The sequence below is a fragment of the Brachyhypopomus gauderio genome, chromosome 4 (genome assembly GCF_052324685.1).
Source record: "Brachyhypopomus gauderio isolate BG-103 chromosome 4, BGAUD_0.2, whole genome shotgun sequence".
NCBI classification, from domain to species: Eukaryota; Metazoa; Chordata; class Actinopteri; order Gymnotiformes; family Hypopomidae; genus Brachyhypopomus; species Brachyhypopomus gauderio.
The window spans coordinates 2,133,663-2,150,182 of NC_135214.1; the positions used below are offsets into that span (position 1 = coordinate 2,133,663).

General features: G+C 45.0%; 4 protein-coding genes across 6 annotated transcripts; 1 reads left to right on the forward strand and 3 right to left on the reverse strand.

The window, feature by feature from the left end:
- Positions 1 to 997: 997 nt before the first annotated feature.
- On the reverse strand, positions 998 to 4,202 carry piga (phosphatidylinositol glycan anchor biosynthesis, class A). Its single transcript, XM_077001412.1, has 7 exons — positions 3,832 to 4,202; positions 3,089 to 3,402; positions 2,555 to 2,987; positions 2,338 to 2,470; positions 2,096 to 2,228; positions 1,752 to 1,958; positions 998 to 1,591 (listed from the first exon to the last, which is right to left on the reverse strand). Exons 2-7 carry the CDS (start codon positions 3,392 to 3,394, stop codon positions 1,304 to 1,306), a joined length of 1,500 nt encoding a protein of 499 aa, XP_076857527.1. The 5' UTR covers positions 3,395 to 3,402; positions 3,832 to 4,202; the 3' UTR covers positions 998 to 1,303.
- A 1,281-nt stretch (positions 4,203 to 5,483) lies between these two features.
- Positions 5,484 to 6,689, reverse strand: LOC143511789 (TLR adapter interacting with SLC15A4 on the lysosome). 3 transcript variants are annotated; one of them, XM_077001437.1, is made up of 2 exons: positions 6,451 to 6,689; positions 5,484 to 6,343 (listed from the first exon to the last, which is right to left on the reverse strand). In XM_077001437.1, the coding sequence occupies exon 2, from the start codon at positions 6,336 to 6,338 to the stop codon at positions 5,499 to 5,501; it is 840 nt and encodes a 279-aa protein (XP_076857552.1). In that variant the 5' UTR covers positions 6,339 to 6,343; positions 6,451 to 6,689; the 3' UTR covers positions 5,484 to 5,498. The 3 variants fall into 3 exon arrangements, with proteins under 3 accessions (XP_076857552.1, XP_076857551.1, XP_076857550.1); XM_077001436.1 differs by having other exon boundaries at positions 5,484 to 6,382; positions 6,451 to 6,688; XM_077001435.1 differs by having other exon boundaries at positions 5,484 to 6,339; positions 6,451 to 6,679.
- Positions 6,690 to 8,089: 1,400 nt separating this feature from the next.
- c9h13orf42 (chromosome 9 C13orf42 homolog) lies at positions 8,090 to 10,968 on the forward strand. The gene is made up of 3 exons (XM_077001438.1): positions 8,090 to 8,858; positions 9,133 to 9,277; positions 9,474 to 10,968. The coding sequence occupies exons 1-3, from the start codon at positions 8,448 to 8,450 to the stop codon at positions 9,722 to 9,724; spliced, it is 807 nt and encodes a 268-aa protein (XP_076857553.1). The 5' UTR covers positions 8,090 to 8,447; the 3' UTR covers positions 9,725 to 10,968.
- A 54-nt stretch (positions 10,969 to 11,022) lies between these two features.
- Positions 11,023 to 16,067, reverse strand: rnaseh2b (ribonuclease H2, subunit B). The gene is made up of 11 exons (XM_077001429.1): positions 15,874 to 16,067; positions 15,571 to 15,639; positions 15,393 to 15,500; positions 15,055 to 15,131; positions 14,793 to 14,907; positions 13,587 to 13,651; positions 13,207 to 13,312; positions 13,040 to 13,121; positions 11,867 to 11,912; positions 11,397 to 11,474; positions 11,023 to 11,241 (listed from the first exon to the last, which is right to left on the reverse strand). The coding sequence occupies exons 1-11, from the start codon at positions 15,935 to 15,937 to the stop codon at positions 11,131 to 11,133; spliced, it is 921 nt and encodes a 306-aa protein (XP_076857544.1). The 5' UTR covers positions 15,938 to 16,067; the 3' UTR covers positions 11,023 to 11,130.
- Positions 16,068 to 16,520: the final 453 nt, after the last annotated feature.

The window sequence follows — 16,520 nt, forward strand, 5'->3', positions numbered from 1 at the left end:
GGGTTAATTTAAATAAACATGTCCATGCGACTCAATATCCTCAAATCTCTATGCTGAATTAGCAAGTCAGAGACAGGTCACCGACACAAGCTCATCAACGGGTCCTAAAGAGAATGTTTCTCTGAGAAACGGAGAAAACAACACTAACGAAAGATGTAAACCTTTAAGCCTTGGGTCTAAGGTAAACAGTGATGTGGGCAGTGAGTAGTGTCTGGGCATCCTGATCACTGCCCACAATACAAAAACAGCTGGACATGCACTACAGCAGTGGTTCCCAAAGTGGGGGGCGCGCCCCCTAGGTGGGGCGCGGAGCTATTGCAGGGGGGGCGCGGAGCTTGAAAGTAAAACGTGCACATGTGTCTTAGGGATGCACCGATTCCGATATTAATATCTGAAAAAATTCTAGATCGGGTATCGGGGACAATGTGACCGATCCATAAAAACAGATCTATTCACTCTAATTATATGCTTGTATTGCTTGCTTTTCGGAGTTAGTTCAACCCTAATACTCGCGCTGGTGGTATTCCACTTAGTCCGTTTATTTGCTGGTTGACCAAAATAAACCTGGGCTCCAGCAATACTTCACTGTTCATACATGAACTGGTGAGTTGTCCAAAGCTCATTTAATGCGTTACTTACAGAAATAAAATAAAGAGCAGTGGTCTGACTCGGTCTACGGCGGAAAGCTAAAAAAACAATATTCCATACGCACGCTCAACTCGCTCCCTTAAAGAGACAGTACACATATTTCTGGCCGTTACATGCTTTGTGCTCTGCGTGATGTCTGCGCTTGCAAACTAGCCGCATATGTATTGCTGTTTCTCTTATTTCATCTCCTTATTTATTTTAAATTACATTTAGAATTCTTGAACCATTTAAAATGTTTCTTGCAGTTAATTTTTTTCATGTTTGACCAAAGTTGTGAACCTATTGTTTTTGTAAGTTTTCAACACATCCCTAGTCAATATGGGGGGGGGGGGGGGGGGGGGGGGGGGGGTGTACGCAAAAATATTCTCATCTACTAAAGGGGGGCACGGCAGAAAAAGTTTGGGAACCACTGCACTACAGAAAGAAAAACTGAAATGTTACTGTATGTGGAAAAGTGACTATCCTCGAGAACAACTGACTGACAGAAATGGGATATTCTCCCACTCATCAGACACCCTTCCCTGGATTGTAAACAGGATTATTCAGTGCATTCCGTACAATCTATAACAACAAGAAATAATAAAAATTTAAGCAATAAAAATAAAAAACACAAACATTAATGAGCAAAAAGGCCGACCAGACCCCAGAGCAGAATCTAAAAGTTTCTTGTATCCGCTCCAGCAGATAATCTCTGACAATCTCTGTTGGACTCTTTGGTCTCCTTCTCTAAGCTAGGGCCCCAGCGGCTGTGTGGGCCAGACGCGTCCACGGCAACGTCGATGAGGTGATCTGGGCGGAGCCACTGCAGTAAAAGCAGGAAGAGGAAGTTGATGACAGCCATGAAAGAGAAGATGGAGCCTCCAACAACTCCGCAGTGAGACTGTAGCCTCTGTAGCCGAGCAGGCAGAGGCAGGACTGGTTGCCTGCACACACGATCATAGACCTACAACACACACACACACACACACACACACACACACACACACACACACACACACACACACACACACAGAAGATTAGAATTTCTATAATATTAACATTTTAATAGTCACAAACTCTCAAGCAGACATGAAACAAAACTCAGTCCCCGCGAGCTCACGCACCTTTTCTGTCCGTTCTGCAACATTTCTCCAAGTGTAGAGGGTTCGGACCTGGCGATGGATCACCGCTGGTGACGGAACTGCGCCTGAACGCTGCCTGGCGATGACGGTCTCCAGACCAGCACAGAGGGAGCCAACGCTGGGCTCACACAGAGTCACCAACTCGTCAGGAAGAACCTCCGGTATCCCTCCAACACGAGTACTCACCACCTACACACACGCACACGCACACACACGCACGCACGCACGCACGCACACACACACACACACACACACAGGTATATTCTTCTCCATGAGTGTTAAGGTATAACTATGACTGTTATGCCCCTATAAAAACACACACAGACCTGCAATCCACAGCTGGCTCCTTCCACGATGGCCATGCAGAAGGCTTCGGTCAGTGAGGTGTTGAGGAAGATGTGGCCCTGCACCAGGACATCTCGCACATCCTTATGGTCCAGAGCACCAAGCAAACGCACCCTGCAGACAAGTTTCAGAAAAGCTTATATATACACACAAAATCAGATACCCAGAGTTTGTCACAAACACAGTGGGGAGCCCAGGTAAACACACAGGTAAACAGCCTTACCTGTCATGAAGCTGGTACTTCTCTCTAACTTCCTCCAGGACAATCCTCTTAGGACCTTCTCCACCAATCAGGAAGTGGAGATCAGGATGCTTCACACACAGCTCTGGAATAATTCCGCCCAGCAGATCGATTCCTGTAAACCACCAAACCACCCATCACAACTCACACTCCACGCCAAACACGCCATAACCAGAGAGACACTTCAAGCTCCACCTACCCTTTCTGTAGACCAATCGGCTGACCACAACAATGGTGATCTTGCTGTCGTCGCGGCGACTGGGGTCCGGGGTGAAATCAGAAGGGTCGACGGCGTTGGGGATGACGGACACGATGTCGGGATCGAGGGCGGCTCTGAGCACCGTGTTCTCCTTGCTGGTGTACGACACGCACACGATGTGGTTGGTGTCGCAGAGAGACACGGTCAGCAGCTTGTTGGTCAGCACCGAGCTGAGGTCGGCGAACCCGAAGAGCGAGTGGTCTGTGAAGACGGTGTTGAGGCCCATGGTCTTGGCGTGGAACAAGGAATCGTGCGCCATGGCAGAGAAGGAGCTGTGGGCGTGGACGACCGTGATGCCCTCGCGCACAAACACACACCTGAGCAGAGGTAGGCTGTGGTAGCAGGAGGTGGCTGTGGACTGGTTGTACATCACCTATGAGAAGAGACGGTGGTTATTTTTCCCCTCACGAGAAACACCGCCCACACCACCACACCTCCCAAACGATAATGATAAACAGCTAGCAACACACACACCTGTAGAGGTAGGTAGTACACCTTCAGACCATTGGTGAGGTAGCGAACGCCACGGCGGTTGCCGTAGGCGTGCGTGGCAATGACGACCTTGTGACCCTTCTCTATGAGACACTGAGACAGCTGGTAGATGTGACTCTCCACTCCACCCATGTTGGGGTAGAAGAAGTCAGATACCATGCAGATGCTGTGTTTCACACGCCTCTCGTGGTCGAGGCCTCTGGCTGTGCTGGAGCTCGGCGGGGCAGAATGAGTATCAGACGGACACTGGAGAGGGGGCGGGTGACCAGCTCTCTTCCTCTGGCTCATGTTCACGTCTAGTCACAGACAAGAGAGAAATGAACCTGTACATCTCAAACTCTGCTTGGCACCTAGTGACAGCTACATTTTCCAAAACCAGCTTCGGCTGTGAAGCGTTAATTCCCAAATTAGGCTGTAAGCAACTAAAAAAGGGCAGTCATGGCCTGGTGGTTAGGGAACTGGTCTTGTGACCGGAGGGTCGTGGGTTCGATTCCCAGACCTGAGGCCATGACTGAGGTGCCCCTGAGCAAGGCCCTTAACCCTCAATTGCTCACTTGTATAAAAATGAGATTTAAAAAAATCTACTCAGGATAAGGGCGTCTGCCAAATGCCATTAATGTAAAAAAAAGACCAAAAATAATAACCTTAGTTAACTTAACACCCAAGTAGAAATGTAGCCTGTGATTTACGAGATAATAATATATAATCCTTGGAATTTAAATTACCTTGCGACCTAAGTTTTCCTCAAATTAGTGTCCAAATGACAGGTAGGCAAACATAAACTAACGTTACACTGACATCTACATGAGCTGACCAGCTAGATCAACAAGCTAAGCTACCTAGCTTTTCTTTAGCACTAGCTAGCTTGCTAGCTATATAGACATGCTACCCAACAGATCCTGAAATCTTGAATAAACCGACAGATGTCGCGTCTGACACGTTTGCTGTGGCGCTAGCACATAATAACTCTCATGAAGTGTGATGCCGTTTCCGGACGACACTCATAAACCCCACAAACGTCCTCTTTAACTAGCTAGCCAGATGCTAACTAGAGAGAGAGCCACTTGGACACTTCCCTCAACAGAGTCCCTCACTCGTACGTGGTTTTTCAAGCGTCCCTACTTGGTCGCACTGCCCCCTTGTGGGTGGGTCGTGCAATCTTAGATACCGGAACCTGATGCCAGGGAAAGGTAGAAGAAACCTGTTTGACGCCCACGTTTCTTTACTACTCTAGTAATGGTAGTACTGAGCCATTTAAAGTAGAAATAATACAGTATTTGAAAGTGTCTCAGAGATTTATTACTATGTCTGATGGCTGGATATTCAAAAAATAAGAAACGTATACCTTTATAAAAATAATAAATAAAATAAATAAAAATTTGCTTAATGTTCATTTTATTTTTGCAGCCTTTTAAAGAATTAAAGTTTCAAAGACATACAAGTATTTCGTGCTGGTGTGAAACTGGCATTTAGAACGCCAATAAAGCCGTAGGGTTCTGCCTGCTGGTGGTTTGTGATACTATACATTTAAAAAGCCCTAATGTGGTCAGCACTACATTAGGCAATATATTTTTTAAATAATTAAATTACACTACAATACAACTATTAGAATACAACAAAGATATTTTTTGCTTAAACATTATGAAGTACCTGTTTGACAGAAAACTTTATACAAACGTTTAATCTCTGTCATTTCCATAATTGGATTCGTTACTTAATTACTAATTTGGCACAATGAGTACACACCAGTTTGCTGACTAGCATACAAGAATATGGTGCAGTGAAGAATCAAGGTCAGTATGTTATAAAAGAAGATGTAGTTAAACAATGTTAAATGAGTATTGTAGTACAATATGTGTTTGATAAATACAGTTTATGTTTAAATGTCAAGTTTCCATCAAATACACAACTCCTAATATCAACTAACACAAATCCTTGGCAAATTTCTAAACTAAATTCATTTGACCGCAGTGACCTCACCCTCATGTAACCCCTCCCCACTCTCATATAACACCTCCCCACTCTCATGGAACCACGCCCCATCCTCATATAACCCCTCCCCACTCTCATGGAACCACTCCCCACCCTCATGTAACCCCTCCCCACTCTCATGGAACCACGCCCCATCCTCATATAACCCCTCCCCACTCTCATGGAACCACTCCCCACCCTCATATAACCCCTCCCCACCCTTATGTAACCCCTCCCCACCCTCATGTAACCCCTCCCCACCCTCATGTAACCACTCCCCACCCTCATATAACCCCTCCCCACCCGTATGTAACCCTTCCCCACCCTCATGTAACCCCTCCCCACCCTCATATAACCCCTCCCCACCCTCATGTAACCCCTCCCCACCCTCATATAACCCCTCCCCGCTCCATCCTCCTCCTCATTTTGTCTGGGTGGAGATCTGCAGTACTGGGGTGCTGATCTCACTAGACTGCTGGCTGCTGGTGGCTCTCAGCAGGCAGCTGAGCAGCATGTCCTTGGCCCGCGTGGTCTCCAGCCGGTGCTCTCGGCTCAGCTGCAGGGTCATCTGCTCCAGGCTGCTCTGCAGCAGCTCGGAGGCCATGACGGGCCGCGGCCCCGCGGGGCCCTCGCTCAGGTACTCTCTGTACAGCTCCAGCAGCTTCTGCTCCAGGTAGACGTTGAGCTGGGAGTTGGAGAGGGGCTGGGCGGCCTGCAGCAGAGACGCCCGCTCGCGCCCGCTGCCCTCCCGCCAGTGCCTGGAGCTCCTGGTCTCAGGGAGCGAGGGAGGGGGGAGGGACGGGGGAGGGACGTCTCCAGACACCAGGAAGGGCCCTGCGTGAGCTTCCTTCAGGTGGTTGCTCTGTGGATCCTCTGCACTGGGACTGAGAGGCAGGACTTGGCCTCCGGCAATGTGCAGGTCACTGTAGTGCTGACAGATGCTGTGGCAGCTGGAGGGGACCAAGAAGGCCTCTGGGCCAGGAGACCCGGCCCGACCAGGAATGCCGACACCTGGAGAGAGAAGCCGGCAATCCAGTGTGCCTGCAGACGGAGATGGGGAGCCTCTGTGGAGGAAGCGGTGTCCTCTAGAGGAGATGCTGTGCTCCTCTGGAGAGGAGCTGATGGTGAGTGGAGTCTGGCCTGACAGGGTGGAGGCCACGAGACTGGATTTAGGCTCAATGACTGAGAAGCATGTTGGAGGATCCACAGAGTCACATCTGGAGGAAAACGCCACACACCACAGACTGCTTTCACACAGCATGCTTTCTCCACACACACACACACACACACACACGATAAAACTTTCTAAAAAGATTTATAAACATGATTAACGTTTAGCTTGTCACTGTGATAACATATTCACTGAAGCCCACCTTGATGTTTGTGTTGATTAATTTGAGTACGTTGTAAAAGTGTAGAACGGTGTTGTGTCAGGTTCCTCCTCCTCCAGAGAGCTCTGCTGTGCTGAGTGTTGAAGGTGTGAGATGAAGGCAGCAAGCCCTCTTCTGGAGTTTTATGAGATGTTGAGAGAGGAAGTGAGAGAACTGTCTATCACAACAGAAACTCCCACGAAAATATAATCTAATACTCTTTAAAACACAACCACTTAGATTCCATTTTGGGGACTCTATGGCCCTAAGGGTGAATAATCAATTAAATAAAATCTATAAGGATGTAAAAATATATAATAAGGACAAATTATATAATAAGGTCATATGACCTTCAGCTATTATCATTGTTTTAGTTGATGTTGTTGTTGGTGGTCGGGGTATATTATGGTGATTCCTGATTCCTGAAAAGAACATATTCATTAAAAAATGTTACATAAGGAACCCATTTATTTTGGTTTGTTGTACATATTATAATACCCTGTGTAACACACACACACACACACACACACACACAAACTGGCACAGCTGTCTGTGCTGAAAGAGGAAGAAACTAATTTCAATATTATTTTCAAGCATTACACTCTGTATCTCAATCAGAAGATCTCCCCCTTAATGTACCTGCTACTATTTCAGAAGTAGAAACTAGAGGCCTTCCACATGCTATAATATAAAATATTAATGTATCCTGGTCGGACTAAATACTGTGTATTTGTGTAATTGTAATTATACACAAAATAAGAAATAAAATATCCCATGCCAAACCATTTTCACAGGGCACAGTCCAATTACTTCATACCCACACAACATCACAAGCTCTTCAGGTAGGCACCTTCTACTGTCTGTGTTTCACTTAATTCAGTCAAAAACACCTCCGTAAGAATCAGTAGTGAAGTCTGTTGTCACAGACCAATACCCCCTCTAAGCTTACTTTTAAGAGGTGTATGTCCTCTTGAGATGTAAACCCACACTGGTCTTCCTGATCACTAAGACTGTATCCAGCACTTACACCGTCAGCACTTACACCGTCAGCACTGCCACTGTCAGCACTGACATCAGCACTGACATGGTCAGCACACTTTATAGCAGCAATATTAGTAGTAGTAGTAGTAGTAAGAAAGTCTATAACCGCATTGCATTTTTTCCCTTGAGGTAGCCACTTAAAATGCATTTAACTAAAATGTTTTAAATCTGAATACAGTCTTTAATGATACTCAGGTGGTCTGAAATAAAAGAATACTACACAGGAATACAAGGGTATTCACGGGATAATTTAATTTTGTTTCACGTCGAACAATAACTTCTGTCATATTCGTAGAAGAGGCCTGTTAGAATTTTTTTTATTTTACTTTTTTGCATTTCCCTTAGTGAAAGCTTGTGGTATCAGACTTTCAAATAATACTTGCCCTGAAACAATAGCCACCGGGCAGATTCAGGCAACAGGTTTATGTGTCACGTTGATCTGCACGTCGTCAGTAGCTACATGCAGCATGTCAGTATTTGCTAAGGAGGGCTGCTTGGCTTCTAACCCATGTCGACAGGGTAAACCGAAGGCTAAGGGAGACAGTATTAGGGCGACAAAATGCCCGGAGCCACTACTCTTGCTGAAGTAATATCACTGAAATCGGGGCCTAATTAACGGGTATTCCTGCATAATCTAACAAGACTTGTGTGTAACATAATATGTTTATTGTTGATTCATTATGTAAGACTGGTTTAAAATTACTGAGCTCGTTTCCATGGCTGCATCCACAGAGACCCACGAAACAAATGTTTGGTCCATTTAAACTGTTCAGCACCATGGACAACGGTATGAGAAATAAAGGTTATTTATAAGCACCCCGTCAGTCTTATTAAATACATGTCAATTCCTGGGAAGTTCTGAGTCTATCCGAAGAAGGAATGGATGTGGATGAAGAGAATCGGTTAAACATATATCCAGCTGAGTATTCCCTGATAACGTGGCCGCTCCGTTTGCTGTGATGTTCAAGAAATTAAATGCTGTTTTCCGTCCGAACCATGGGCCGAGGTCTCGGGATGGCGTCGGCTCACAGGAGGACTACCATAGAGCCTGCACCGTGAAACTGGTCCGCAGTACATCGATGCTGGTGGTCGGGGAGAACCGTCGCACGCAGCAGGACTCCACACTGAAGCGGAGTTTTAGCGCGGTCAGCGTGGAGTCCAGCACGGCGCTCTACTACTACCAAAGTCGAGAGGATCGGGTGTGGATCTACTACCAAAACCAGAACTGTCTGGAATATCTACAAGAACTAGTAGCGCTGAGGCGACAGTACACCAAGACCGTCAGCGATCTCAAGTGTGGCCAACGCCACGGAACCGCTGCTCGCAAGAAGAACCCAGCACCGCAACCACCAGGGCCCAAACCCGGCCAGGTGAAACCCACTCACCGTTTACATCCAGGCGGTGTTACTTTACATCTATGTTTTTACTTATGGTTATTTACTTCTCGTAATAGTTGGGACGAGTTAACTTACTCTAGAGTGATGATCATGACAGAGAACTGTTTTAAATCTACACCAAATAATTCTTCTTACTCACGAGCTACAACGAAGTCACAGTAACGTTGTTTATACTAAAAGTATAAAACTGTTCCTGCTGATAATTATACAACACTAACACACTTGTCCTTCTCTAAATGTCTTAAAGCATTTAAGTCCAGAGCCGACGGCCCCCCCTATCCCCAACGAGGTGGACACACTGCAGTTCTTTGACGCCGTCATCGCCAGCTGCGAACCAGAACCCACCAGCAAACCACACTTAGATAACGGCCACGCGGACGTGGACTTTGTGGGTATGAAATAAGTCTACTTTACAAACAGTATATACGAGTTCACAGTCCTAAGCAAGCCTTCCGATTAAGAAATGGCAAGGTTTTTATTCAGTCAAACACTCATCCACGGTTACTCCCCCGCCCTCATAAGTATTGTAGCATGTGAAAATTGAAAATGAATTGTGTGCGGTAACTGCCCTGTCGGTCTTCTCTCCAGTGGCGACCAGTACATGTGAGCACGACCTCCACTCTAACTGGACGCTGCGGGACCCCCGGCGGATCTCCATGAACGAGTCTCAGTTGAAGCAGGCGGACGCGAGCGCGGAGCAAGGCGCGTGGAAGAAAGCGGCCGGAAGGACCGCTGGCAGCACGAGGCGCCTGCAGAGGAACCCCATGCACCTCCCCAAAGTGGTGCAGAGTGCCCTGCAGACCCTGCGTTTCAAACCCGTCCATAAGACCAAGGAGTAGCGCGTGGATTTAGTCACCTCTCCCCTTTTACAGCTCCCTAAGGTAGCCTTAAGGACCCATCTGATCCGCAGAACACGCATTAGTCATGAATAAGACCTCACTGTAGGATACCATGCATGAACACAAGCTCTTCATCATTTCAACAGACGCATGCTTCAATACGGACGTGAGCTCTATGATGTCACGGTCCTGGTGCGCCAATGTCGGTCTGGCTTCAGCAAATATCAACAACTGATCGCATTCTCCATTTCAGTAGCATCCATTACTCTGTGCTCACGGTTTCACTGGGCCATGATCACCCTCACTCCACACTGAACATTCCGTTATTCCGTTTACGATGTCAACCACCATGAGTTGAGAGTTATGTACTGATCTTATTCATGTCAGCTGAGCAGGTCCTGCAGCCTGTGAAGCCTTTAGGTCACATCTACACCGTCACAGCTTATAATAATATGGATGTGTTGGACTTGACAGAAATCTGGATACTGTTCAGATCACACCTGTGGCACAGGCTGCTTAAACGGGAGCCCCGTCAGTTTTACAACACTCATATATACTGAATATTTAACAAACAGGTTTAATATGATTGAAGGCTGACATTTCTTGCTTTACCTACAAGTGTGATTTATAAAAGTTTATGTACTGGCGATAGATGGTATCACTTTTTAAAATAACATTCACTAGAAAGAACAGGTGCACACCATTTTAAGTTAGTTCCTATTTCTCAGGAAAAAGGAAATGGTTTATATTTTGCTATAACAGTGAAACTAATGAGTTGATGGCAGATGTTTTCACATAAACCATAATAAATTAACATGGTTTTATATAGCATTGCCAATAACATCTGTATAGATTAATAACCCCTGTATGCTTTATGTATTGGAACTTTGCATTAAATAAAATTATGCACTCCATTGTTCAGAATATAGCAAATTGTTGATGTCATGTATAGTGCCTACATCTGGACCAAATGTCCACAAGTAAGACTAAACCATTTATAAACCATTTATAGTCCAGCAGAGTGGTGAGTCAGTGGCAGTTCACCAATTAAAATGACAACACCTAGATCCAGTTACAGCAGCCGGTTCCAACCTGTGGAATAATCTGTACTGTATGTTTATATTCATCTTATTTTCAAACGACCTTGAGCATCTAGCAAAAAAGTACTTCATACCTTCAGTACCCGAGTGAACCTGGGGCCCACAGAAGACACAATAAATGAAGGCCTTGATGTTTAAATGTGATTTGACATACAGGATCACATGAAATAAATCAATGAGTAAATGAAGGATTGTTTTTTACTTTATTAACTAAAACACCACACCCAGACACACACACACACACACACACACACACACACACACACACACACACACACACACTCACACACACTCACACGCACACACTCATTTCTTCTCCTGTTTGACTTTGGGACTGAAAAAAGCAGACATACTCTTCATGCCAGTTTTGTCCACTTTGGCCAGAGTTTTCTGAGCTGCTGTCAGCTTCTTAGGAGGCTAGAGGCAAAACACATCCAAATGTTACTCAACCACAACACATTTAGCATTCATTCAAATAGTAACAAGGGTAAGAGACAGAGAGACTCCTGTAAAAAACTTGTAAAACCAAGGCCCAACACTACTTATTTTAGGTCTATTTTTTCCCTACTTACTTTTCGGATGAAGTCGGCACTGTTGAATTTGGTGTAGTCCTCCCCTGCCTCCACAGGTTTATCTGATAGTTTCCTTTTCTGTCGAACATGGGACACCAATCAGCTATCAGCACATGCGAGTGCCCTAACCAGAGACTGGTTGGTCCACCTCTTCCCCGGTGTTAAAGGAAACACAGAAGGTTCTGCTAACTGCCTAACAGGTTCTGTTGATTTGGGTTCTGCTAGAGGCTCATGGATGCTCTGTACTAGTCAAACATTACCGGAGAGTTCACGTCAAAGTCCGTAATATTCTGCAACATTAACTTAATGTGTTACTGACAATAACCCACCCTGATGTCCCAATAAGGAAATAAGCAAAAGGCAGAAAGCCTTCACAAAAGGTGAAGCCCTAGGTTTTTAAAATCATTGGTGGAAAGATGTAATAAGAGAAAAAGAACAGTTCTCTCTCTCAGATGGATCATCTCACTTACCTTTGAAGGCGGCTCTACCTCTTTAGGACTGGATATTTCAGGCAACCTTTTATAGGAGCAAAACCATCAAAGTGTTAAAATCCAAAACATTTAATTACAGACAGGATAAGATCAACAATATCACGTGCCAAACCATTAGAGCGTTATACAGTTTGGGGGGGGGGGGGGGGGGGGGATGCAACGCTCCTCCCTTTGGGGGCGTGTGTATGTGTAGTCCGTGTCTATATATGTACTTGCTATGGGTGTGGCTGTTGTCTATGTGGTCACCCGTCTCGTTTGTCTAATGTGTTACATATTGTATATACGGTGTGAATTAGTCTCGTCCCGTGCCACTGTATTGCTCACAGCTAGCTTTGTTGTTTAATAAAACCCGTCTATGTTTACGCTAACTCGTCTCTGTGTCCTGCCTTCCTCACATAGTAACAGGAAACATAGAAACGTAGAAACAGGTGATTCTATATGCTAATCAGCACAGGTCTCTTGTGAGCAATCATCGTGTTGGTTTGTGAACGTAGCATGGGGCCACTTTATTACTGGGCATCAAAGATTTTTGTGAAGGCTCAAAACATTAGTAGGAAAATATAAAGTGTCACAATCCCTATGATTTGCTTGAAAAGTAGATCTTCAAGATTAGTCGTGATATCAAATTGTCAGATCACCCACCCCTACCAGTGGACACCTCCCTTCCTCAGGGGTTAAATTAAGCCCATAACACCTCCAAAGAGCTAGTCAGTGAGGTCTGGCATCCCAAACCCACCCCCCTCCAAGCTCATATAAACCAAGCCACACCACCTCAGATGTAAACCCAAACTGGGTATAAGAGGTAATCTAAGGCCGTAGCCTCACCGACACCATCAACGTGTGCTAGGTGCCACCAGCTCCATATTGGCTTTTTCCTGATATGCCAACAGCAAACACAACTGGGAAATCCCCCCCAACTCCCACCTCTACCACACCGATATGCTCCTGGTCGATCACTCAGCCATCGAATTTGCACCTCGGCTCAACTGATCAGCGGTGGACGCAACTTGCTGTGTGTCGTTTGATGCCCCACCTAAACCCTTAACTCGTAATAATTAACAGGGGACATTCTTGTTTGACCATAAGAGTTCAAGAGTACATTAAGTCGATATGGGCATTCGTGTGTGTGTGTGTGTGTGTGTGTGTACTTACTGCAAGTGCTTCAGCAGGTCTTTGCTGAGCTCCTCACTGATGTATTCAGAGATGAGTCCATGAGCGTAACGTAGGTAGTCTTCTGCGAAATGAAAGCAGAGGTCATGAGTGTGTGTGTGCACGTTACACCCAAACCAGTACAGTCACCATCTCACCCAGCGCTTCACCTTCGGAGGCTTCCGTTTCCTGTTTAGCTCGGACATACGTGGTGGATTTCACTCCTCCGCCTACAGAAATGTCACTGTTTTTGAGTGCCGTCACTGTAGTCTGAACCTGAAAATGAGAGGATACTATAAAATTAAAACAAGCTATAAGTCTTTCCGGCATACTAACAGCTAACATTACACATGTCGACACAACTTCTGCTGTGCTTGGTGTACTCATATATTGTTCTAGCAATTTCTTACGATGGCGAAGGACGCTTTGCTGATGAGAACACTGCTCACTAAAGCCAAAACGTCTGCAGAACAACTACAAACATCCAAAGCCAGCTTACACCACTGTGTCCACCATGACGTCATCAATTAAGTTGTAAGATGATACAAACCTTTCTCTTAAGCCACTCCATGGTCTTCTCATGGTTATATCGATGGAACTTCAAACTGCCCATCACTACCGAAGAACAAAACTTCCAAATTACACAAAAGTATGTTTCAAACAGTAAACAATATGGTTTTAACCTAAATTAAAAACATTTTCTGGTGCAAGCATATACAGCTTTTTTAGTGTCACCAAAACCTGTAAAACTCGAGCGAGTGGCATCACATTTGTAGGATTTGTGGAAATGAAGATAGTTTATATTTTTTGTTTGTTAATTTATGTTGGGTTAACGATTCGGAGCTAGCCGACAGCTCCAAACTACGAGTTCAGGATGCTGTTTAAGGATAAAGTCGAATTTAGATTAGTGGTAGACGATGAGTGGCAGGAGCCGCTCGGTGGTTGATGGCTGTTGCTGTGGCTAACAATCTAGAATAACAATCGAAACCAATACAAATCTAAACTATCTACATTTGCACAAATACTACAAATGCGATGCCACTGACTCGCAGAGGTTTAAATTACGCTGATGGCGTGGAGGAACATTCACTGATAACCATACATCTATAATAATAAATCTTTTAAATTTACAGTGCTGTCGTTAACGGTCTACCACTGTAGATTCGCATACCCTCCTATAATCTTAATTCGACGTTATCGCTAAACAGTATTCTGAACTAGTAATTTAGTCGGCCTGTCAGGACATGGACTGAGCGTCTGCTAAATGCTGTAAATGTAAATGTCAGCAGAGGCAGGCTGCGTTTCTGGACAACGAAGGCCACAGTCACGCCACACTAAGTGCCACGATTATGTGGCAGCTGTCGCAAGGTGCCATTTCTGGGTGGCACAGTGGTCACTTTCGTGCTACTTACACGCCAAACAGAGACCGCACCCTTACAGGACATTTAACAGAAAGACCCGCCTCCCAATGACCTCTGATGTTTTGTGATTGGCCAGATGCAGTTCGATTAGCTCCGAGTTTGTTTGCTCATCCCAAGTATCCCGGATGCATTCCCGACCCGAATTTCAACCTGAACCTGAATTTCGACCTCAACCTGAATTTCGACCCCAACCTGAATTTTAACTTGAATTTTTGCATACCTGAATGAATTTTACAGATTGTTTTTTCAAGTAATAATGATTTCAGGTTCAGGTTCTGGTGACATTAAAAAAGCTCCATACAAGCACTCCAATGTAAATGCACATGCTCACACACTTTTCTCCTCCGTCACGCAGTGTAGGGAGTCTATGGTTTGGGTGCACTGCAGCAACCGCATGCATCCTGGGTAACGTTCATCCACCACCATCTGCTGCAGTGGCTGGAACTTTCCCTTGTGAACATCAGTTATCATAATGCATGATTATGAGAAGGTTGAGAAGGTTGAGATCCTGCATGTCAATTATGTAAACAGCTCACATTGCACTGGCATTGTCCAACTGACATTATGATATAATATACACGGACTACACATATTTACCTCCACTCCACCACTCTGCACATATGGTAACAACAGAAAGATCGGGTCGACAGGAGTCAGGTACAGCAGTTTGCCATCTGCAAAAACAATAACATGCGTGCAAGCAAAACAAATACATATGAAGTGTTTATGCAGCAATGGGTCAACTTTGAAATCAACAAAAATAGAAAATTGAAAATGAAAAATGCACCGACATCCTAGTAAAAAATAGCAAGTAGGAAAGGAGCCTTTTATTATAAACACCGCGCTGCATATACGTGTCAAATGCTCACATGTCAAACCCTCACTGGTGGTCTTAAGTCTCAGATAAACGTCACAGGTGTAGCAGGTCTCCTCACCTCTCTGTACCGTTTGGCCGATGAACCATGAGCGACAGTCCTCCACAAACGCCTTCACCTCGTACACCCGCAGGTCCCCAACACCGAACAGGTACTGAGAAGCAGCACCTTAAAAACACAAGAACAGGTGTGGTATCTGGTGAAGCACCTGAGACACTGGTGCCGAGTTCAGTGGTACCTGTGGCCGGATTCCTCAGCTGAACAAATGTGGGTTCACCATCACGCGTCTTGGGGTCAAGAGCGGAGTCTGTTCAAAATAAAGTCAAATTACACTGAAATAAACGTTTTCCCAGCTACATACACGTACACGAGTTAGCTGCAGCTGCATGTCAATTATAAAACAAGCTGTTCTGTAAGGTTAACAAAGCACATCATTATTATCAGTGTGCAACTTATCTAAGGAAAATAAAACCCAGCGTCCCATGCAACTTTTGTTCAGTCCCGACGCCCAAACATCAAATGACTTGATAAACTTTTGCACCTGCAGCGATGACAACCCAGCTATCATTAGTAGTAGGCACAGACCGCTTCTTCTTGGTTGTCATTTTACAGGCTTAGCCAGATAGACAGCTAGTGTAACTATATAAATGTATCTATTCGACAGTGTTGTAAAGCAAAGATCAGACTGACGCATTACTGCACCAAGCAAAAATGGCGGCACATTCTCAGCAGGGGGGTTAAAGGGGGTTCTGGATTTTATATGGACTACTTTTCGCAAAAAGTAAGTATTTTAAGGAAACAATGGTTGACTTAATATTTTCGAGTGGCAGAATTAATCTAGAATTAATCTAGAATAATTGATTTTTTTAAGTAAGCAACGATTTACTCGGAAGCCGTTACACCAGCCCCCCCTAAAATGGCACATTCCTGAACAGACCGGCGAAGACAGCGGATTTGGCGCGAGTTGAAACTGGGACCTGAATGTTTCCCATGTGCAGTATTTATTTGAAAAATGCCATGGAATTGTGTCACGAGATAAAGGTGTTGAGTTGATTAATGGTTGATTTTGAATGTCTTCAAATATTCTACATTGTATGTGTGGGTGTTTGTCTATATACATATCTGTATACGCATACATATAGAATGTACAATGGAAGGAGATGGTGGTGTTAAAAAAATTTACAATTC